A 24,883-nucleotide genomic window follows, 5' to 3' on the forward strand; every position below is an offset into this window, starting at 1 on the left:
AACTACAGCAAGACAACAACTCTGCAGGCAACCTGACAGTTCCAGATTACAATCTTCTACTAAACACTAAGCATACTTAAAGCATTATCTACTTTGTAGGGATCAGTTAGTAAACCCACACCTGTGTTTTGCAATGAATCTGCCACTGTTTTACCATTCCAATATGCAGGTAACTAACCAATATCATCCACCTTTTTACTGTTAAGCAGAACTTGAGAGGAAGCAAAATGTTGTATTGAATTAAAGAACTTTGGAAGCTTCCAAAATGACAGCCCCAACATAGGTTAGCCTAGGCAACAGTGGAAGATCCCAGCTGTAACAGTGCTTAGAAATATAGTATAGGAGGAACCCTCAGCTTGACACAGAAACCACAAAGATATTTGTCCAGGACTCCATCAGCCTGAGTAGTGTTCTGTAATTACGTCAAGAAATAGACAATATTTTTGATTTATGCAATCACAAGGTAGGAGCTTTATAATGAGTCACAAAAGGTTTGTCTACAGTGCCCGTACCGAGCTGTACAGCTGCTTATTGCCCAAAACTGCTACACTTAACAAGTGGATAATGTTTGTCAGAAAAATATTGTCTATGTGACAGAATTATGGAGAAATTATAATTTCAGTTAAAAAAACCATTCAAGCAACATAGGGAAATTAGAGATGTTAAATGCAAAAAAAGCAGAGCAAAATGGTAGAATAAAGTCACCTGCAACCGGAATACACCCAAAATACCATACAATTCTTGATAAGTCAAACCTTGTGGCTTAGATTTGGTCCACAGTTTATGAAGTAGTCCCATAAGGATGTTAGAACATAAATCTCGGGTTTGCAGTTCCATTGCATGGACATGCTGACTTTTGCAAAGTTCATCTTTAATATTCAATTTTCCATGTGAGCCGCCACAGTTGACTGTTGCCGTCAAGTCGCCCGTTGACAAAGAGAACTTCGTTTGGGGCTTGTTCTTCGCTAACTTGACAGGGGATGGGTGAGCACATTTGTCAACTCTGCAGCTGTAGTTATCATTAGTGTCATTCTCATCATGAATAAAACCACAATTAACGTATCCTCCATTTTCAACACAAGGTTGGGTGAAAGCAAGGCAAGCAGAGCCAGAAGCAATAGGATAAGAGCAGCTAATAACGACTTCAGGACATTCAGAATCTATTTTGTTATACTTACCCACAAATGCACCAAACTCTACATTATTATCTCCTTCTGTAGCCTTAGAGAAAACAGTCTCTTCATGCTTTGCTGAAGAATCCAGCTGACTTTTGCAACTGGGTCGAGATGGAGTGCTAACAAAGAACTTTGCTGTTGGGGATGTTACATGTGGCATGCTGTTGGATGAGTTGCCTAATTTTTTACTTTTACTAGTGGATTTTGAGATCTCTGCAGCCTGTATTCGTTGGCGAAGTTCTGGAGGGGAAACAGCATTGTAAAATAAGGCACTGCCTGAGGAACCTGCCTCTTGGAAGTTTTTTTCTTCTCTTCGGGGAACCAGAGCCAACTCCTGACCGATTGTCTTGTGTTGGACTTCTTTGTCATCACGGATTGAAATGTTACAGAGTAAAGCGTTATTGCTCTCGAGGCCTCCCTGTGGAAGAGAGCCAAAGACATTTCCAATGCTGTGCTTCTTCCACACAGATGATCTGAGAGAGCCGTCCTCAATGAGATTCTGTGCCAAATGTTTTGAAATGCTCAGTTCCCTGGTGATTTCATTGTGAACCTTGCTGGCTTCTGAGGCTTTCTGCGCAGTCAGTGTTTTCAGAGTATCCACAGTCAGAGCAGACAGATCCTGGAGGTGGCCAATCTGGGAATCTAAAGACTGTAATGACCTTTTAATGTAGTTGACACGATCACCAACTTCCTTTATCTGAATGCACATTTGATCCACCCTAAGAAAAATCAAATTATGAAGTAGATATAAAATGTATCTTTCTCAATATGCAAAAGAAACATGATTATAATCCTTTCTGCCCCTTTAATCAAGGGGAAAATCAACTTCGATTGTCACAATAATACAATAGCATTGGACTGTTTTGTAATACATTTGTACATACTTCTGAGTCAGAGAATTGAAACAGTTATCAAGAGAGGGCCTACAGCATTTTCTGAAATCTCAGTTTCTTAAAACATCATGGGAAACTAAATAATATGATTGCCTCAGTTTACTGAGTGCTTCTACAGATCAAGAAGTATCAATCACATCAGCAGTTTCTGCACAGCAATGGAAAAATACCATATAAAATTTGCATAAACACTTTATGTTCTTGAGCTGTATTCATCAGCCTTTAAAATACATTTAAAAAACCTGTAAAAGTTCTAATTCTCTATTCAGAAATTTTACTTGTAAATAGTCTACCGTTCGAATGTGACTCGAATCCTCTCCTCACTTCCAGAATGAAATTTATCATCCTTTTCATTGAAATACATCTCAACACACAGCTCTTCAAAATCATGAAGTTTCTTCTGATCTTCTTCAGTCAGGAAGAGTTCTAAAGAGAGATCAACAGTTGGGATGACACAGATGTAGTGAAGTTGTACAGGTGCTGAAAACCAACAGGCATAACTCTACAAAGGATGTCAACAATAAAACCCCATGATAAAAACAAGAAAACAAAAAAAAAGGAAAAAACCCCAACAAACCAAAAAATCCTACCAGAGGACCACTTAAGACCCTTCCTCTCTCATTGCAAGAAAAAGTTCAAGGTCAAAGACTGATAATAAAAAAATAGTAGTTCTGAGAGGATATGTGCACAATATTATCATTCCTTACACTTCTATGCTTTTCCTTACACTCCTACCCTTTAATCCCTTTATCTCTGAGGCAGAAGAGCTGGATTTTTTTTTTCCAGTTTCAAAGAAGTTTTAGAGAAAGAAAAAAATCTTCTCCATTAGCAAAGACAAGAAATCCAATCTAAAGGTTAGTTTTACTGGAGATTTCTAGGGGCTGGCATTAAACTCTTGAGAAAAGCACAGTGATTTTCAAAAGAATTATCAATATTGAAAACACATAAAATTAAGACCCACTTTGACTTTCTTCACTATACACATTATAACCAAGGACATGGTGCTTTTCTGACAGTTTGCTTTAACCACATCAAAAACATTACTGCAATTTTTGGATAACTGTTCATACTTGGCCCATCTGAAGTCTTGTCTGTCTTTCTTCTTTTACATATACAGCAGAACAGGGAAGCCATGTGGCTGAGAATGATCAGTGGTGGAGGCAGAACAGGTTTTTCATGGTAGGCCATAATGAAATGATAGCGCTGATACTTCCACACAATGTTTGAAATTGCCTTGACTTGTAAATACACATTGCTGAAAGGGAACAGAACAATATTAACACATCAAGGTGGGTTTTGGGGTGGTGGGGAGTTGTTGGTGTTTGTTTAGTGGTTGTTTGATTGATTGCTTTTTTAACACTTTGATAATAATCTTGAATTCTGAAGTCAATTAAGAGACAAAAGCATAAACATTTTTTGCTGCAAAATTATTTTTGTGGAAGTTGGATACACGTTCAAGAGAACGTCATGATCCAGAGCAAGGACAGGGCTAAAGAAATTCTCTATCAAGTAACATCTCAGTACCTTTACTCAGACATAAATTACACTGAGATCAAATTTCAAGTGTGCTGAACAAAAAAATTAATTATTTCTAACTAAACCCAGAATTTTATATCACACCATGTTAATCCTGCTGTCTGCCTTCTTCAGTGTTCATGAGCTGCTTATGCCCATAAATCAAACACTTGCAGAGAACTATAAAAGACAACTAACTATAACTGAATTACATGAATTTAGGAACAACAGTCAATAAAGTCAAAGAAACAATTTTGTTTGTTTTCTGACTAAGAGAAATTACAAAATGTCTTCGAATTTCCTTGAACTTCTGATTCCCCTGACCTCACAGATGTGACGTGAACCAGTCACATCACACACTTCACTAACTTAGCCAAGGGCCTGCAGTGAGGAAGAGACAAAGACCAGCCTTGGAACCTGAAAAAACTTCCAGGAAATGGGATGGCTTTGATGTGGCACCAGCTCTTATGATCTTATAGCAATGAGATATGCACATGTCCAATTATTAGCAAAAATTAAGTACTATCTATATACTTACTTGAAAAATGCAATCAGGAGATTAACCATGATTATGTACTGTACAAAGAGGTAGACAGCTTGAAGAAACGGGGTCAACCATGTTCCCGGGCCACAGAGATGAGCAACTTTTTCATCAGAATTATTTGCACATACTGTGTTGGGAAAAAAAGATACAGAGAAGACATGAGTATCTTCTAGAACCTCCCAGTAGGTATTGACAAACACCCCCCTCTCCCCAAAAAAGTCACTTACAGTTTGCAACAACCAACTATGCACTGGTTCTGCAATTCCAAATGTCTCCATGCATTTAGGAACATGATAGAAAAAACACCAGAGACAATGTTTCTGGCTGATACTATCCTGTAATCATATTATTGGCTTTTTTAAAAAAGCATAGTACACTACTACAGCCAAAATTTTGTCATGATAGCTGTGGGGCAGAATTCCAAAATCTTGCTAGGAATAGCCTTGAGAGAAATGGTAATTACGTAGTTTTCATTCTAAGCCAATCAAGTTTAGAAAAGAAAATGAAAAATCAGGTCACACAGTTATACAGCTGCAACCCACATATTCCCACTGAATGGAATCAATGCCAACAGCACTGGGACTCTCAAAAAAATTGGGATTTCATAAGATCTTGAGAAGACCTTATCAGAATACGTTTTCTCTTGCTTCATAATTGCAGATCTTACCATCAATTTCATAGGCGTAGACTTCACCAAAAATCATCCAGTATGGATGAAACACAATATCTCTAGCCAGAGTCCAAGAGGGTGCCTCATCAGGATACAGTATTGCCTTCCTGGGAACACCAAAACTAAGTAGTACAAGTGCCATAATCACCACAATGTAAAACATGTTGGCCACCTATTAACACAAAAGAGTCAGTTAATCCACAAGGTCATAAATATGATCTTACAACTCTAAAAACTTTCACAGTGACAGTGTACACTTGAGAAATTCTATGTATTATATAAGGAAAAGAGTACAAGACACAAATATTTCACTCAGAAAATTTTGTTCAATAATAAGTCAAAAAACCCCAAAACTATTGAGTTCTTTCCTGTCCTTTCTTGTAATGTATTTAGTACCCTTGGCCAAAGGCAACTGAGCATATTTCCCTTTCAGCTTGGATACTACGAGGTACACAAGGAGCAGCTGACAAAGAGTAACATTCCTCCCTAAAGGTACTCAACAGCTGCACAAAAACCAGACGTAGTTTTCCAAGGGCAGGAACACAAAACCTATGCCTCTTCCAAGAAATCAAAGTGAGAAATGAGCAACTTGATGCCCTTGTTTTTCAGGAATGATCAGGTTCAATATGGTAAGAACAATTTTATAGAGGGAAGAAACACAAATGCCCCTTCCACATCCATACATACAGCTCTCAAGCCTTAAAATGGTTTTTAACATTTAGAATAGCTACTGACAGTAGAGCTAGGTTATTTAATTTTAAGTTTATACAATTTTAATATTTTTTGTGTGAGATGACAAGAAGCACAATCTATTCCCAGATTTCCACAGCACAAAACCATGAAGCTGCTGTACACCAAAGTTAAACATTTTGACCTAAAGAACACAAAGGCTATAAATTTCAGACCTAAATAGGAAGCTGAAACAAGAAAAAGGCTTCACCATATTCATTGAAGTCTCTGACATCTGAGAACAAAACAGGCCAGAGAAGGAAGATTTGCCATTTTTAAACATTTATGTAACAGGAATAGCTCTAAAAAGGAAGCCTTCTAACCAGTGCTTCTTTTGAAACCCTTTAAATTATATTCCAGCTAGCTAGTGCTGCACACCAAGTTGTTATCCTGTCACAGCAGGAAAAGAAACTAACTAAATAAAACTATTGAGAGAAGTTATAAATGGATGCAGTCGGGAAAAAAAATCAATAACAAACACAGTACTTACCATTTTCCCAATCATCATAACATAAGGGCCAGCCTGTTGATTTACAGCTAGAAAATCCAGTAATCGCACATACCAAAAAATTATATTGAGACAGTATGTTATTCTTCCAGCAACAAAGACGTAATTTTCTCTGTAAGTGTTTTCTCCAAAATTCCCCTTGGCTCCAAATCTTAACGCAAACCCAATGAAGAAAGTGACAATGGCAACTGTGTCACTGATATTGAAGTAATCACTGAACCACACTTTGATCTTCTGGTTAATCTTCCCAGCCTCTGACATAAAAATCTGTAAAAGAATCGAAGCTCAGGACAGCCCATATTTATTGCACAGGGACCAACAGTAAAATACGTGAATCACTAACACACTTGCAAAAATAGAATAGCTATTCAGATGGGTAACTCTTAAATGCTAAGCAATCAAAACCACTGTTTAACTGTGTCAGCTTCACAACAAGGAAAGGAGAGTTTTGCTCTGTCTAAACAACTGATGAAGGAATTTTGGATTTAGTGGGTTTTGGTGATGTTTTTATGTCTTTTGAGGCAGTTACTGTGACAAAAATGAACCCCACCTGCCTCCAGTTGAGCCTGAGGTACCAGGTTAAGGGACTAACTTTATCTCTCCCATTTAAAAATTATTACAGAACTTTTGTAGTCTCTTGCTGACCAGGCACATTGTAGTTATGATGGTTCTCTTGTGTCACTAAAGCTTTTTTTTTTCTATTTTGATATCTTGGTCATAGCACAGTGGGAGAGCCAAATAAACACACATTTACCCACCTTGTTTTACAAGGCCTCCATCTAGCAGCCTATACCAAGCTTTAAGATAAAGGTTTACATCATGTACTCTGATGCTTGAAGTTTCTTCCATTTTCTTGTTTACAAAATAAAAGTTTAAAGCATACTGTTTTAACTGACAAAAAAGGCTAAAATCCCAGATTGTTACAGGCATACCTCCCGAATTTTCTCAATTGCTGATGTGAAAATGTAAGCAATAACAATCCACTCCTGAACAGATGGTAATTCTTCCATTTTTACAAGAACCACAAATGTGTAGAGCATGAGGAATCCTAAGTAAGCCAACTAAAAAAACAAATAAAACATATACACATAATTACTGAAGGACCTTTATAGATGTACATAGGATATTTTGATGTGGTTTACAATAAAAGCTTCAAATAGGATTACAAGACTGTATTTACCCCTTTAAACAGAAAAGTTATTATTTCTAAGGGGATACAAACATTTTCATCTTAGAAAAGGAAAAATAGCTGTAATAAGCTATTTATTGTTAGCAAAGCTTCACTCTTAGTACAGCTATTTTCCTCCAGTACAAATTCTAGCATTTCTAGAACAGTGATTGAAATGAAGCTGTGCATGCACTTGAGACTAATACATGGTTGTAGAACTGCTGCTAGCAATTGATGAAAACAATTACTCAGAACAGAATAAAAACAAACCAGACCACAGGGCACAGCACGTGCTTATTCAGTTTTATAAAATCAAGTATTTCTCATTTCCAGCTCAGCAAGGTAAGGGGTTTTCTGTCTGCTTTTTGGAAAGTGCTGAACATTGATTCAATCAGAACTACATGTTGGCAAAATAACCCAAAAATCTGTGCTACATTTCCAAATCAAATACACACTACACAAAAAACTCACCGTATTAAACCAAAACTTCACAATTGGAGCATGATAAAATGCATAAAACTTCTGTGTAATTGGGAGTCTTTTAGGCTTTGCTGGAGTCTCCATATCATGCTTTTCAAAAGTACTGTCCAAGATCCTCACTTCTTTAAAAACCTCCTAAAATAAAAGGACTGTTAACTTCCCACAAAAAAAAATACATGCTTTGTGGCACTAAATTTCACTTCTTTGACTTAAAAATGTAATTATTCAAGTGAGGAATATTGTTTTTAATAACTCCCTCTGCCCCACATTACCATAGGTATTTCATCTGCTGCAGTCTGGAAGTTGTTCTCACTGTCATCCATTGCCATCTGATGAGCATCTTGAGACTGAGGAATGTGGGACATTTCAGCCTTGGTCTTATACTCCAAGAGCAGTATAGCAGGAGGGAGCAGAATACTCAGGATCACCTGGAAAAGATGAAGATTGAATGTAAATAATTCACAACTACATTAAAGCATCAGAATACACCAACACACAGAATAGCCTCTGAAAATATATTATCTAAATTTCACTTGCTTGCTATTGAGGGGGAAAATGTAGAAAATAGTTAGTTGTTATTACTTGTATACACACTTAAGAGCTTAGGATCACATATACAGAGTGTTTCTTGACTTGAAGACATAGGAAGTGGGAAAAACCAAGATATTCCAAAATTCAAAGCTACTAGAAAGAATGTGCTCCAAGCCTGTAGATAGAGATACTCTGTTCACACTCTGTTGTTTAATCCACTCCCAGAAACTTTGTAACAGTGTATTGTAAAAGCATATAAAAGGTTGTGGTTTATGGGGGAGAGGGGAGTGGTATATATATGTTTTGTTTTGGTTTTTTTTTTCAATTTATGATAAAAATATGAGCTAAGGTATAGATGAAGCGAGTAAGTGAAAGCTATTTACTGTCATTAGGCTGTTACAAAGCAAGCAAGAAAACAGTTAATCAGTTATCAAAGAGGATTTTAGTAGGTCACAAGTTAAATGACGCTTGTAGATCTTTTGTAGGGAGGTTGTATTTCATTATATTTCTAGCAACAATTAGTTTTGGTACCTAATTTCTCAAAGAAATATGCAACTCCCATTTTGGTTCAATTGATCTATATCAATTATCTCTGCCTAGATCAGAATTGATCTATATCACACAAAGGACACCACTGGAAAACCTGTCCCTGATTTGCCTGCTCTTGTTTGTTCTGTGCCCTGCTTTTGCTCAGTTCCTCCAAAATAGGATATTCACAAAGCTTTTTTACATCAAGTCTTATGTGCTCCCTGTAAAAAGCCAAAATGCATGAAACTACAGTCTTACAACAGGTTTTCCATTTGTTAAGGGTTGTTACTACTATGTTTTTAGTAGTGGATTAGTATTCACATGATCTCTTTAAGCCTCTGATTAAAGGCTACTTGCCTGGTTTTTGCCTTCTATATTTCTGTACCTTATTTGAAAAGATAATAGAGTGTCAAAAGAAGCGTTTACAACAAATATTCCAGTTTTGATTATGTTATAGGAGATTGGTTTACAGGATTTATTAATAAAAGCTATAGTTGTGAAAGCTTTACACTAACAGCATTTAAACACACACTTTCCTTCCCTTTAAACATAAACTCCATTGACCCTTTTTACATGAATAAATTGTAACAGTGCTTACTTTGTACCATGAATTCTTCCTCATGTTCAGCCTTCCCATCCACATATCTGATAACAACATCTGTGTGCAAGTGTGTGCTACAAATGGACGGAGCCTCGAGGACACTGCCAGCTTCAGACATGTGGAGTTGCTCCAGTTTTTAAGTTCATAAGTCAGTAATTTCATTGCCATAGTTTCATCTTGTCGGAAGGACTGCTCTAACAGCTCAACTGCCAGCTGACCAAACTCACTAAAATGAAGAAAAAAAACAACAAAATGTAGTATCTATAGAAATCACCAAGAGTTTAGCATGAATTTTCTTGCACAAATTCCCAACTTTCACAACTTGAAGGGATTATAATTTGTCCCTTCTGTACAGACACACTATAATTTCTAACCACAACACATCAATCTATGACTTCTGTTAAAAACATATGCATACTAAACCAGCTACTTAAACACTCATAGAAACTACACAGAAGAAAATGGCACATTGAGTCTCCTTTTATTTGACTATAAATCAAGACTTTTAACAGCCCTTAAGAAAGAGCAATATCTAATATAAAGCTTCTACTAGGGTTCCACTTAAACCTTTTTGCAAAACATAATTATCTTCAAGTGTACTAACAGAACAATTTGTGTTTTGTTCACAAGTAGCCCACTACTTCTATTGCACATATCAAGAAAATATTTTGAAGGATAGGAATGTAATTTACTTGGAATACTGCTTCAGTTCCTCAGAACTGTCATCAACAAGGTCGCTCTGTTTGGCCTCGTAGGCCATGGAGCGATAGACCTTGCAGGCCACCAAGGCTTTGGCCATGGACTCCTCGCCGTGCTGCCAGAAGAACAGGGCCATCTTCTGCCTCTTCATCAGCACTGCCCACAGCAGCAGCTCGTTCAGAGGATAAGCAAAACGCCTCGTCTCAGGATCGTCTATGTCAACGATTTCATCTTTGGTTCTTTTCTTTTTTCCCTCTTCTGCACCAGTGTCAATCTTGAAGATAAAACCACAAAGTCACATTTTAAGTGGCTAAGCTTGGTCATGATTTAACTTGAAATAAAATGCTGAGTGAACAAATACCAAATTATAAATAATTATAAAAAGAAAAAAGATAATTTTTGAAGACTTGAAAAGCAGTTGGAACTTTTGTTCAAAAACTTCAGTTAAGTACAATTCATTTTAATAACTGTGAGACTGAATTAATTTGAATTATAGATCAAAGAGAAGCTGTAACTAATATACCTACATACAAATAAAAAACTCATGGAAACTGCTGGTAGTAGTAACACATGGCCAAATCTTGCTCCATCTATCAAGCCATGTGAATCCCACCCTCATCACTAGAGCTCTATCAAAGATAAGCTTTTTGGTCCCTAACATATTAAAACCTATCCACAAGACTATACAGAAAGAGAAACACCCTTTACAGAATCCTGTAAAAACGCTGCACTTTAGAAAAAACTACAAAAGCAAGGCTGAAATTCTAGCTTTACCAAAGTCAATGCAATTGCTGCTACTCACACTCAGTGACACTTGGATTTCCAGCAGGCTCCCCACTCTTAGCTATCTGAAATAATCCCCCCGTGTTCCCCTGATAATCCTCACCTTTGGTTTGTACGGCTGCGCTGTTTTGATGAAATGATTATGGCGCATTTTTTCTTTCTTGTCTGCCCTGTTACCAAAAGACTCATGGCTCTTACACATCTGAGGAGTAGTGCTTGAAGGATTTCGCCCAGACCTCTGCAACAAGGAGGGGTTTGGTTACTGAAACATGGATGAACTTATACAACAGCACAACCAGAATTCTCACTGGATATTTAACATGGCTTTCCATTTCTTTTCATTATTTTTAACACTTGTTTGTTAGTGTAGTTTGTAGAAACTAAAATATCTGCATCCTAAGCCCTGGTGTATCTGCATATGTAGTGTCCATTCTTTCCCAATCAGTAGGAAAATAGGGAATCACAGAGAAGGAATTAGGATATGCTAGAATAAGGTGAGGAGAACAAAACCTGCTGTTTGCCCTCACAGCCCTTACTACTGCGTTTAAAAGAACCAACCCATTGACAAGAACAAACAAACCACCATGGATTCAATCATTCTACAGAACACCAAGGTGTGAGTTTTTCACTCTGTAACAAAAGGGCTGTTATCAAGCGCTCGTACCCGATTGTTCCCGCTGAGGCTGTTGTAGATCGCCCTGAAGCGTTTCCTTGTGTAGGTGCATCTGTAGGTTCCTCCCATCAGATACTCAATAACCAGCCCCACATCAATCAGGTTGATTTTATACCCCGGAGGAAGATTTCCCTAGGAATAAAAAAGGTATTTTGACTTTTTCAAAGTATAATAAAAAAAAAAATCCAACACAAAACCCAAAAAGCATCTATGTGGCTCAACAGTTATTTTTAAAGAAAGCCCAGGTTATACCTCCTTTTCTACAGAATAGATACTTGTTCCACTGGTGGGGGAGGCACAGGGGGTTTTTTGTCTGTTGTTTTAACAGCCAAAATTTTTCCACTCTGTGCGCATCAGCTTTCAATCCCCCCAAGAAGGAAAATAATCAAAAGCAAGATGAAAGACAACACTCTTTGGGTTTAACATCTTTTAGGCAAAAGGGCACCAAGCATACAACAGAAGCATTGTAAACTACCAAAATGTCTGCAGAAGTAGTTTAATACTTAAAATAAAATTCAATTAATAAACTGCAGATCAAATTGATAGTCAAATACAAGAAATTAACAAGAACTAACTGCTACTTTGACAGATTTTTACATGGACAGCATACCTGTTTGACGTCCCGAACAAGATGAAAGAGTGTTGGGTTAGTTGGGCCTTGTTTCTTTATAAAAAAAGAGAGGGAAAACTTGGAATGAGAAATTCATGCAACAGCAATACCATAAGAGGTTAATTTAAAAAACGAATTAAAAATATAAAAATATAACAAAACATAAATAAATATACCTCAAAGGAGGCTTCTCTACAGAGCTTTATTAGGTAAAGAATTCAATTTTTTTTTTGTCAAAAACACATAACAAAACTATTAACACAAACCTAAGCCGTATTTGTGTACTACTCACATCAGCTAATTTTTGGTGGAAGGTTCTTTGTTCTGTCTTTGGATACTGTTATCAAAATTACCTTGGAATTCTTAGATCAACACCTACAGCAACAAAATTTTTCTAAGTAGTAATTATAACTAGGCAGGTTGACAAATTAAACTCTTTTTAGAACTATTATGATGTTAACTGCTACAGACAGAATCTATCCTATAAAGCTGTAAGGATCTCAGATTCTGGGCACAAGTTCACCCACATGACTTTCTCTCGTTCTCTTCCCCACTGTGGTTTGAACACTTCGTGTGTCCACAACAGAGCTGCAATTTCCCATTTAGTGTCTACCCCTCCATCAAACACAATGAACACCCTGCTGAGAGACAATTCTGGTGCTGCTGGGGCCGTGCACAGCAGCTTCCACTTCCCCACTCCAACCTCGTGCACAGGAGCCTTCCCTACCAACACCCCACAACCCCCAGACTGCTGCCCACGAGCCAGGACACAACAGGCTGAGCAACTGAAAAACTGCTCTAAAAGCAGCTTAAAAAGCAATCATTTACTTACTGTATTATAAAGTTCCTCCAGCCTCGGAATTGTAAGGAATTTGTGCATGCTAACTCCGTTTTCAATCAAAAGTTTCACAAATGCAACTCTGTCCATCACAAGGGCATCCAGCATAGCCTGTTCCAGGGAGCCAACCTACAACAAATAAGCAAAAAGGTAGAGCCTAGAGAGTGCCAATAAAAAGGTGAACTTAGATCCTGTATCAACCTCCTTCATTTACAGGGCTGGTAAAACCTTACATGTCTATAAACATGTCACCCTCAGTTCCAAATATGTCCTGAACTTCACACAATTACAGGATGGGAGGATACCCTGAAGACTTGAACTGTTCCATAGATACTGCCTACTGAGACAGTGGGACTAAGGAGACATTTGGTTTAACATAATTGAGGTGTTCTCAGAGGCTGATACTGGATAAAACAAAAAAAGACATTAAATATCTAAGGCACAATTTGCTTCAAAGATGTCAGAACCATCATGGCAATCAATAAGCCTTACACAGTATGTTCTTCTGACTGCACACTCAGTAAGCTCATGTTTTATTTTTACAGCGATAGGGAGAAAAGGCAAGAGCCACCAGGTAGCTCTTAAATTCATTTTCAAACTACAAAAAAACAGACATTTTGTCCCTCCCTCCAAAGACACTGCAGTGCTGTCAATAGTGCATTTTACTAGATGCTTCTTAAGAACTCTCTAGGGCCATGCAACTGTAACAAAGAAAGAGCATCTGACTAACTTGAATTCAGCTTCCACCTTTCGTAATGTATTTTCTCTGCTAGTTATTCAGAACAGTTAGCATATCACTAAAATTTCTGGACCATTTTCAAATACATAATAGCAAAACAGCTTTAAGGCTATGATATATACCCAAATTAGTCTCAAAATAAATGTGTCAGCATTCCAAAGTCTCTCTCTACAAAAGTCAAGATTCATTCTTTACAGTAAATTGTGCTTCTCTCTATTAGCAATTACCATTCTGCTTAATCCAGACCATTACATACCAGCCACTGCTGCCCATAAACAAAAACGTGATTTTTGGCTATGTCAACTCTGTCCCATGCAAGTGTAAGAACAAGCTGGTCAAATGCAGATGCATTCGTGCCTTAAGAAGAAAACAGTGAAGAAAATTTAAAATTAATGACAAGATAATAAACATTCTTGCTTCCTAGCAAGGCCAAATCAAGCAATCCACCACAAAATTATGCAGTGTATGTCATCATTTATGTCATGTTACAGCATCATACAATGAGAACACATATACTGATTTGTTTAAAACCTTACAACTCCTATTGGTATTTTATAAATAATCCATCACATAAACAAATAATAGCTGGAGGTTCCAAATGGTCTCAAAAAATTAAGTCTCACCTTTTAACAATGCTGTGAGTATTGCAACATCAATGTCCTGATGTTCATCTGACCCAATATGAAAAACTGTAATCTGTTCAAAATGGCAAAGTAGGAAAAACATATTTGAAAGTTATTTTCAGGCACAGGTGATTGGCTTCAATCTTTTACATCTTTTTTAGTTCCTGACATAAAAGACACCTTATCTTCAATGCAACTTGAAGCCTGCCCATGCTCAATTTAAACATTTAGTGTGCATTCTGTTTTGTTTTCCCAAGTAGGAAACCTCAATTAATTTGAACTTCTTTTCCTTCTGTGATTACAATTCACTGCTATCTATAACTCAGTATCCTATTTACCTCTCCAGTCCATTAAAGATTATGAGATCAACCTGACAGCAAACATGGTTAGCTGAATAAGGTAATTTTGTATCTCAGAACAGCACAATGTGATGTCCAAATGAGACAGCAGTTCCTGAACTCAGGCTACACATAACCTCTATAAAGTGGTTTTGCTTTAAGCATGCAGTGATAGTGTATCTTTATTAGCAGTCATAACTAAAAGACCCAAAAAAAGAAAAAAAATCACATCATATATCCACAAATGCATGCACCTCATGCAGAAAATTTTATGGCAAGATCTACTTACAAGTTCTTTTTTTTTCATGCATTCCAGCAGTGTCTGAAACAAATGAACTGCTTCACTTTGACCAAAGTTAAATGTCTTTTTGATGGTTGAAATGATTTCAGGCTCAGCACCCTCAGGAACATTCCTGAGATTGAAACAAACAAGCAGGAGAACAATTGTTTCAGATGAACAATAAGAACAACAATGCATTTAATTAGTTTCAACATGTCCATTCAATGTCCTGCTATCTATAAGCTTATTACTGCTGCTGTGGCAAAACCTTGGGTAACCTTTAGAGAGAACTACAGGTTACTTAATCTACAATCCTATACTACTGGCTCCTAAAAGTAACTCAACTCTCTCTCCCTTTCCTTCCCATATTGAGTTTTGAGATGTTCTCAGTCAAAAGATTTTGACACACAATAATAAGCAGTCACTCCTCTGAGTGAGACCCATTTGTGATCTTACCCTTGACAAAACTGTTTGGTGTACAGCTACATTAGATCCCTGCCTCCCGAGGTTCTGAGGCAGCCCCTGCAACAAGGACCCAGTGTGTTTAAGGATTTATGCAAGCCTGACAACTAACTAGAAATCATCAAGTATTGTGGAGCCCAAGCACACCCCTTTTATTATCTGAAGCTACACTTGAAACAGGCAAGTGTTTTCTGCACTAAACAGAAAAAGGTTTTGTACAGATTCATGAAGAAATGATCTCAGAACTCATCTGTGGATGACAGACACAGATGCCATGCATCTGTACATCCTACATTTATCTGTGTGTGACAAGGACACCCTCCTGTGCCGTGTGCTCGGGGATTCCCCACTGCGGTCCCTGCCCCTGCCCCACTCCATGTTCGGTGTCACTGGCACTGCTGGCACTCACCCCCCTTCCTCTGTCTGCTTGTGAACGTAGGCCAGGATGTCTGCAGCTCTGCCCGTTCCCTCACACACCACCACGGGCACCGGAGGGCTCTCCTGCAGGAAGTCCAGGACTGTCAGGATGACGTTGGGGCCACCTTCAAACACCAGTGCCACCACGGGCACACCTTGGCCAATTCCTGGAAAACAGCAAACAAATAATAAAACCCAGACAACACTGTAAGTGTACAGTGAATGCTAAGGGCAGTTTTATGTATTTAATAAATCAGGTTTGTCCTTTCTATTGAATCAACATTAAAATACTGCCTGTCAGACATTAACTGATGGTAATGCAGTTTCAAGCACTGCCAAGCTGGTCAATACAGAAGGATAGAGCCTACAAAACAGAAGAGATTCCACATAGAAACACTCATGAACTAATGCAGAAAACTGAAGAATTTTTCTTTATGGAACTCCTCTTTCAACTTCTCCCAATAATTTTCAAATGTGACAACACATACACAAGTTTGAGCATAAGTACGTGGGAAGTCTCTACTGATGGGAAATATTGCAAAGGCATTTTTATAAGGGTCAAAACACGTGTTGCTCCACAACTCAGAAAACACCAAACTGCAAACTGTGAAACTGCAAGTGATCAGTGCCAAAACCATTCATTAATCAGACTAATAAAGTCTGACACCACACCAAGTGACTTACATTTGTTTTCACAATGTAAATAGACAACTTGATTCAAAAAGGATTTCTCTGTGGTCCCAGAGGAATCATAAATCTACCAGCAATAACTAGGGTCCAGAGTAGCTGCTGAAATCCACAATTTTAAACTTGAAGTATAAACAAAAGTTTTAATTTTTTTATTTTGTCATTCAGATGTTTGGTGCAAAGCCCTTTTTCATTAATTCATTCAACAGCCCTCAGGCGCCAGGATTACTTACTTGCATGGATCCGTTGCAAATTAATAGTTTTTTCCAGTTCTCTTCGCAGTTTAACTTCTGCTCCATACTTTCCAACTGTTCCATCATCCACCAGAATGAAATGGGAATGGAGGTTATTTAGGACGTTTAGTTTACTTAATGGATTTAACAAGGTCTGATATGGAGCAACCACCTAAGTGTAAGCACACAACAATGTCTTTTACTTGCACAGATTCACACTTGTTTCTGGGAAACTTAACTAGACACAACAACTGGTGGCTCAACAAGAAGCACTGACACATATAAGCATGCCTTGGGTGAGGATACACCAACAGCTGCAGCTCTGAACCTTGTGCAGGGAAGTAGATAATTGTATTGCTAAAGAATGCTGCTCTGAAGGGCAACAGAGAAAAGATCCTTTGAAAAGGTGTCTTTGGGGAAAATTTGTGACTTCTCTGGCAACAGGTAGCACTGAAGACTTCACATCAGAATTTTTCAACTTATTATCCTCTCTAAATGTGAATTCTCTGTAGTATTTTGGCATTTTTTTTCAATTTGATTCAATAATATCAGTGGTGAGGGGGAGGATTGCACTTAAGAAGCTCCTCCTTGTAGCATATTTGCATTTTGCAACTTGTTTACAAGTAACAATCTTGCATAAGTCACAGATGTCAGTGTATCTTCATAGCAAAGCAAGTATTCAATGATGCAAAGCGAGGGAAAAACATGCTTGAGCAGATGTGTCAAAAGTAAATGAGGTAAATCATTGTTTCAGTTAGGTAATTCATCCTTACATCTCTTCCAACAAGGTCGTTTCTGTTCTCAATCACTCCCCACGGAGCAATCCCAATAGTGCAAATCTTTCGAGATGATCTGGACGCGTGTTCTCGTAGAGCATCACCAACATGTTTTGCAACACCTGTTCGTGCACAAAAAGATTCCAGAGCGTTGAATGCCACATCTTACTAAGAATACATTCATTTAGGTAACTGGAGCTTTACCTGTTTTATTTAGATAACCAGGATTTAAGGATCTAGGCACTTAACTGACACACTACCAAAGAAAAGGCACCATGCTACAGCTACTAGGAGGAAACAAAGTCATTCAGCAAAACAAGTACAGCCTAGCAGGAAGCAGAGTTTCCAGCACATTACTGTACCTCTTTTTAATCACATTAAGCTCTTCCTTGTTTCAACAACAAAATCCAGAAAACAACCAACCAAACAAAACAAAGCCCAAAACCCAACTCCTCTATATATTGTTTCTCTTTTCAAGACAAAACAGTAGCCCACTTTCAAATACACATATTCAAAATGTATTATTTTAATTTCATTTGATAAAACTTATTCAAATTTACTTTGCATTATGATGATGCAGTGCATCCATACATTAAATATTTGGATCTTATAAAACTGCAATTCAGTTAATTCTTCGCTAGCTCCTCACCTGTGTTCACTCCTCCAGTTATAATCCAGGCTCCTGTTGTCACTGCAGCTTTGATAAGACCTTTGCCAAGCAACTGTTTGATGCGTGGGTGAAGTTCAAATTTCTGCATGCCCCCATGGACAGATATAACAAGCTTTGGCAACTCCATCTGCCATTCTTTAAGCATAAGTTGCAGAATAGCTTCAGGCTTAGTGTCATAAGACAATCGCACATACTGCAGGTACAAGAACAGAGTTAAAAGGTTCTAATGTGTAAAAAGAAGAACCAGGATGTATTTCAGGATGTATTATCCTAATCCTGGCTATGGAAACTGTAATTCACTTTCTCAAAACAGCAGATGCAATAAATGAACAAGCTTCCTTTATGTTCTCTATAGTCCAGATGAGACAGTTTTGAGAGTAAGTTTTGGGAAGCAAACAACTACAGAAAGACCGTGGTATTCCATCCTACTGGCACAGTGACCTAGAAAATGACTCCATGAAACCACTGGATGATCTCTAGATTAGATGAAATTCAGAAGTATCTATAAAAGTTCTGCCATCTGATGGGAGAGGCTTTTGTGTCCCCTGCAAAGAGTTTTACAATTGCTTGGCTTTCCTTCCCTGTTTCTGGTGGGAAGGAAACCTACATTTTTCAACAGAAAACTTATAAACTTGCAGCTTTTTAACATTCTTATATTTAACAGCATAAGATTAACTAGATGATTGATCAGCCACATCTTCAGTATGAGCTACTGAATAGAGGAGGGGACAGTAGAAATTGAACCCTTCCCGAATCAAGTTCTAAATAACAAAACAATACCAGTCCACTAAACTGGTTTGAGCAACCCCACTTGCACTCTGCAGAAGGAAGCAGAAATGGGTGTGGGCAGCCTGGTGTTTCTGTGCTCCTGGAAAAGGGTTCACAGCAATTTTAAGCTACACTAAGAACAAAGGAGGCCATACACTGTTATTAAGAACATGAAAGAATTGTGCCAAGGGCCCTTCTGTCACAGAGATGATCTGACCTGAGCTCTGGACTGTCCCTGGGGCTTCTGCCAGCTGCATAAAGAACACAGCTCCCTCTCTCAAGCACTTTGGTTTGACCACAGGAGCCACATTGTAGAAGAACTCCCTCTAACCTTTAACTGCATAAGCTTGAAATAATTTCTACCACAACTAAAAATCTTTTACAAATAGAAAATAGGAAGAATTCAAATCACAACAAAAATGCTAGAATAGAAAAGGGCACTGGTTTGCCACAACAGAAGTGCTAATATTTTCTGCCTTCAATTTCAGAAGTTAAAAGAAGCATTCAGCACCAATATGGTCAGAATAAGAAAAAAAAAGAAACAACAAAAACATCATACATGCCTTAGCCCTGTAAGAATGAGAGCCACCTTGAAAGTTGATGACACCGTAAGCATCAGTAGAGGTCTGTTCTGTGTGTTTTTCCACTGACCACTCCTCTGTCTCCTGGTTGTAGCTCTCACCCAGCTTCACATCGGAGTATTTCATGGCCAGGCTGGCAGTGAAGCACGCGTGTTGTCTGACCAAGCGGCCGCAGCAGCACCTGCACCAGCCACACACCAGGAATTTGGTAAATACCAAACACCAAAACACCATTGCAAGAGAAAAACTTCCTTGACTGATAACAGGAATGGACCAGATTTAGAAAGCAAAGATTCTAGACATTAGATAGATGTCTTTTCCAGAGTGAGCGCTGTTGTCATAAATACTTACAGCAGTAGTCAATTACAATACATATTATTATGCAAAATACTGAAGCTCACTAAGGTAGCAAGCTGGAGGCCAGGAGAAATTGCTTCTTTGAAGCCAAGTAATTTATATAACATTTAGAAATCCGTGACCTACTTATTGCAGACAGCTCTTTAAACATTAGTTGTATTTATTTTATGTCTAACCTTTCACTAACTTGTCACTCATAATATTGATCAAAACTTTAGAAAACCTTATTATGAAAGCAGTTATTTAATGAGAAAATATTCATAAATATTATAATTACAAAGACCTTTTACCTGACAAGTTGCTGACAAATCTGACATCCTGGAAGGCATCTGTAAGAAATATTTAAATATATGACTAAACTTCTCACACAATTCACACACAACAGTGAGCAATTCACCAACAACCACAGGCCATTTTTAGAAACTGAAGGACAAAATGTGGTGGGAAAGTTGTAAAGTCCATTGTAAGCTACAAATAGGTTAAACTGAAAGGGCAAGTGTTGATGACCATTCTGTTCCTTGTTAAATGCTCTGGAAATTTTAACAGCTTCCTAATTACTCTGTTTGCATTTGCAAATTTTCCATGTGCTGCAATTGTGGCTATAAATTCTTAAAGCTTCTCATGTCACATGATTTCAAGGAATGTGGTGAATTATTTACAATAATTTGAAAATTCTACAGTGTTTAGTTCTTTTTCTGTTTAAAAACAAAATACTTAAATGAAAAATAGTAACCTGCCCCAGTTTAATAAGAGATTTATAAGTATATTTTGAGACTTATAAATATATCTAAGATATAACTTTTTTAAGGAAAAGAGTGAAATAGAAGTTCTCTCAAACTCAGAAAAAAGGTTTCTGAGCTGCTCTCACATATATGAAGCTTAAGAAAAACAAGGTGATCTGAATTCCGTAATTACAATAGTAAACATTATGGGGAGATAAAACTGCCTTAAAAATAGCAATTTAAAATCTATTTTCAAATTGACTTTATTTTATCCGTGACACAAATGTCACGACTATACGGGTCAAACTCAATCACTGTAGGAACTCCTAAATTATACCTGTAACACCTGGTGAAAGTCAGTTAGATATACACCACAGTTATCACTAACTTGCTTGATTTCACACCTCTAATTTAAGATAAGGTAAAACCAGCATGTGAGATATGCAAAATATTCTTAGCCTCAGCCTCCCCTCTAGAAACATATTTCCTCATTTTTCAGCCTAGTTTTCCTTGAAGAACTTAAGGATGAAAAATTATCACATATCACATAAAATCTGAACAGCTCTCATTTATCTGTTTTCCCAAGAAACAAGTATTTCTTCAGCCTTTCTTTTTTGAATTTTTTTCCCCACCCCAATTCTTGGTTTTCTTTATTCTTCTATGAATTCTTCACCCTTTTGCCTACACTGTCAGGTTGATTTTCACACTTCACCCTACACTTACAGTGATGTTTTTTAAATTCCAGTAGAGGACATCTCTATGAGAATTTCTTATTTCAGAAATTTCTTTTTCACATCCCCCTCACTGTAAACAGATCATAGACATCAGCAGGAGGAGAGGTAAGAAGCAGCAAAGGGAACAGGGGATCATTTTTTGGAGATTTCTGCAATGCCAAAGTACTTTCAGAAAGAGAAAATCCAATTCACAGCGCTACAATGTCCAGTCATGAAAGCACAAACCCAAGACAGTATTTCATACAAAAAACCAGTCCAACACTCATGAGAATACTGACTTTTTTAATATTAAAGAGAAGCAATGAGTTCCTGCATCATTTCTTATTTACCTGTGGGGGTCTTTTGAACTTGGTATAATATACACACACTCCCTCTTCGTGAAAGTATTTTCTATCCAGGATTTCTGGGACTGAAAAGCAAAAAATTTGATAGTATTATAAAATACAAATTACATACCTTTGCAATGAAAAATGCTTTTTAAGGAAACAAGAGTTAGAATATGAAGGGGTTGCTCTCTCAAAAACTAACAAAACCATGTATGACCTTATAAAAGCATCTCACACATCTCTCCAAAAGATAACTTTTGGTTATCTCCAAAAGTTGAGATAACCAGAATCATTATGTCATTTATATGCAAATCACTTAAAATCAGAAGTAATAGTTTCCACAGCTAACATTCAAATAGCAAAAATTTCAATATGTAAATAAATATGTACCCTCCACCCCCAAAGAATATTTAATATACACTGTTACCATATCTTCTTAAGAAAGAAAATCAGGTAAAATTTTTAAGAATTACCTGCACTAAACAGAGATAATACTAATTTTATCTATTTCCCTCTTTAATGAAGTAAAATTTTCATCTTGAAATTGTGGGTAAGGAATCTTTCTAACAAGACTGGCAATCTTTTCAACTAGCAATAAATAGGTCATAACCTTTGCTCTCCATCAAGGAACTTTTCATTTCAGTAAATAAAATTAATTGGGATCTCTAAACTGCATTCTAAGGTCAAACTTGAAACATGTTCTGAAACATGAAATTAAGAATGTTCACTACTTCAAATGCTTCCTATTCTAATCACTGGACACAATTTCATTTCAGTTGCTTTAAACAACCACATTAACATTATCTTACATAATAATCCTAAGTTAGTTGCTAAACAACATCATAATGCATAGAGTCTATGTCATGTTTCAGTAATACACTGGGAAAGAAATTCAGGCAGGCCTTTTAGAAATTAAAAGCATGAAAACAAACTCAGAATGCTAATTTGCATCTTATGCAATATTATTTTAAATCCTTACTGAGATTACATTAGAATTACTTCATTGATAACAGTGATAACATTGTACTACTAACATTGATAACAATCTATTACATTTATATTTTACCTTTAGAAAAATTTGATAAATTTCACACTGTTTTATCTTACAAGAAGGGGAAAAAAGACCAATGGATATTATTCACAGGTATCTAATCAGAGGTCTGCAGAAGTGATGAAGAAATTAAGGTTTTTTTTTTCGATTATAAGAGAAGTTTAAGCAAAGATGGATTCATTTTTCACTCACTGCAACTTTAACATCAGTTTTAAGATAATACGGAGACATTATTACAATCAAGAATGTACCAGCTAATTTTAATAAAGACCCCCAAAAAACTGCTCCTGAACTGCCCACTCTCTTTCCAAACATTTCCCAGACTCAGCAGATCTTTCCTACATTATTCACCATGATCACATTCCAATATTTTGCCTTAGTGAACTCTGATGATCAATTTATCAAGACAGCAACAAACTTCTGCTCCAGATTCTGTCTTCACGTTAAGAAGGCCAACAGCCTGTTCCAAGGAGAAGGGAAAGTTGCAGAGTAAAGGCACTTCTCAAGACAGAAAGGAGAAAAGATGCACAGACCTCAGCAAAGAGTCACGGAAGGAAAAGGAAGACAACACAATGAGCACTCACACAGTGCATTTTACATCTACACTAATCCTTTAAACACCTGCAATAAATTAAATAGCCGAGGTCAGAATTTGCTGCTGTCCTAGCTCCTTTCCCTACAGACAGGAGTGAATGCTGTAGCAAAGGGAAAAGCAGGATATTGAACATTATATGCAAACATAGTGTTATGGAGGATTCTATTACACAGTTCCATTTATGGTCCTTTTCTTCTTTTTTGTTTGTTGGGGTTTTTTTGGTGTGTTTTCTTTTCCTTCTCCTCTGAAGCAGAACAAAGCCACTGACCTTTCAGAGGCTTGTGAAAGAGATCTCTTCCTCTGCTGTCCTCAGAATCCATCTCTAATCTTTTAGCAGCATCTCCTCAGTTCTTTGGTAAGGAAAGTGGAGCTGAGTATTTCCTAGGACACCCTGGCCTTACAAGATTTGGGCACAAAACAGCTCTGTCTCTTCTCTACCTTTATCAGATGATTAGCACTGCTACAAAAACAAACGTGATATGTCTATACATACATTTATACATATATCACACTAAAGGTGTGTTTTTCCATATAGTAAGTAGTCCAAATTTTTAGCTCCTGGTTAAGGTTTTTTTAAAGCACTATTAAGCTTTAGCCTTTGTGAGATAAATCCCAGTTCTGGAAGCTACTTTCTGTTGCCTGAGTCCTCACTGTTTACATGGGAATTTTTGTATTTAATTTCTTAAAACTGAGCATTACTTTAACACTGCAGTAGTTTAAGCTTAACTCCAGAGATCCTCCAGAATATAAAAAGATACAGAAGAGTAATCTAATACTTAGATGTTCCAGCCAGCTGGCTAAAACCACACCTTGAAGCAAGAGATCACAGGCATAACAGGCTAGATGTTAAAATCCAAAGAATATAAACCACAAGCAATTGCGTCAATTGCTCCACGCAATATTGTTTTATTATTAAGTGGTGATCAAAGCTAGGGACAAGGAACACTGGCTCACAATGTGCAACACTACTTTTCATAATAAACACTTCCTCAAAAAAAAAAAAAAAAAAAAAAAAGACCCCAAAATGAAACAACTAACCATTCATCAATTTTTCTCTTGAAGAATGTTGTTTTAACCACTCATTAAGGATTTCTCTCAGTTTTTCAGCACAGCATCACTACATTTATCAGTCACCCCCAGTCAGTTATTTATGGAGAAGGTCTGTAATGTTATTAAAACATATTTGGAACTTCTCTCTAGAAGCGTGCCTGTATGCCAATTAATCCTTATTGCAGAAGATTTTTTACTGAATTTGCTAATTCTAGACTCTTGTTTTCTTTTGAGAGGGGAAAACAAAAACAACCAAACAAACCAAGAAGAGAAGAGAACTGAGTGAAAGACACTTCCCATAAATGGGTAAAAATCACATTAAAAATGTAGGAAGTATTGTCTTACACGTAAATAAGAACCATTATTACATAATGTTCCTGTGATGACCAGAGAAAGGAAGATGATATGAGGACACCGTTAAGTATAAATGAGTTGCAGCAGCTACCTAAGAAATACCATGAAAGACTTCCTCATCAGCTAAAGATTAAGTTAAAATAGGAGATCAAGTCAGAAGTCAAAAATCAATAAG

General features: G+C 37.1%; 1 protein-coding gene across 1 annotated transcript in view; it reads right to left on the reverse strand.

The window, feature by feature from the left end:
* The window catches only part of TRPM7 (transient receptor potential cation channel subfamily M member 7), a 52,422-nt gene that overhangs the window by 10,379 nt on the left and 17,160 nt on the right, over positions 1-24,883 (reverse strand). The window contains exons 2-26 of the mRNA XM_063412284.1: positions 21,662-21,741; positions 20,167-20,205; positions 19,502-19,700; positions 18,150-18,363; positions 17,498-17,622; positions 16,725-16,896; positions 15,797-15,971; positions 14,935-15,058; positions 14,308-14,380; positions 13,941-14,041; positions 12,940-13,074; positions 12,108-12,161; positions 11,489-11,629; positions 10,928-11,062; positions 10,035-10,315; positions 9,340-9,568; positions 7,955-8,110; positions 7,674-7,817; positions 6,967-7,095; positions 6,017-6,301; positions 4,795-4,969; positions 4,122-4,254; positions 3,139-3,323; positions 2,362-2,494; positions 1,179-1,894 (exon numbers count right to left, since the gene is read on the reverse strand). Of these exons, the coding sequence (XP_063268354.1) occupies positions 1,179-1,894; positions 2,362-2,494; positions 3,139-3,323; positions 4,122-4,254; positions 4,795-4,969; positions 6,017-6,301; positions 6,967-7,095; positions 7,674-7,817; positions 7,955-8,110; positions 9,340-9,568; positions 10,035-10,315; positions 10,928-11,062; positions 11,489-11,629; positions 12,108-12,161; positions 12,940-13,074; positions 13,941-14,041; positions 14,308-14,380; positions 14,935-15,058; positions 15,797-15,971; positions 16,725-16,896; positions 17,498-17,622; positions 18,150-18,363; positions 19,502-19,700; positions 20,167-20,205; positions 21,662-21,741 (4,333 nt within the window). The remainder of the gene's footprint in view (positions 1-1,178; positions 1,895-2,361; positions 2,495-3,138; positions 3,324-4,121; positions 4,255-4,794; positions 4,970-6,016; positions 6,302-6,966; positions 7,096-7,673; positions 7,818-7,954; positions 8,111-9,339; positions 9,569-10,034; positions 10,316-10,927; positions 11,063-11,488; positions 11,630-12,107; positions 12,162-12,939; positions 13,075-13,940; positions 14,042-14,307; positions 14,381-14,934; positions 15,059-15,796; positions 15,972-16,724; positions 16,897-17,497; positions 17,623-18,149; positions 18,364-19,501; positions 19,701-20,166; positions 20,206-21,661; positions 21,742-24,883) is intronic.

Source organism: Prinia subflava, chromosome 15, assembly GCF_021018805.1.
Source record: "Prinia subflava isolate CZ2003 ecotype Zambia chromosome 15, Cam_Psub_1.2, whole genome shotgun sequence".
NCBI lineage: Eukaryota > Metazoa > Chordata > Aves > Passeriformes > Cisticolidae > Prinia > Prinia subflava.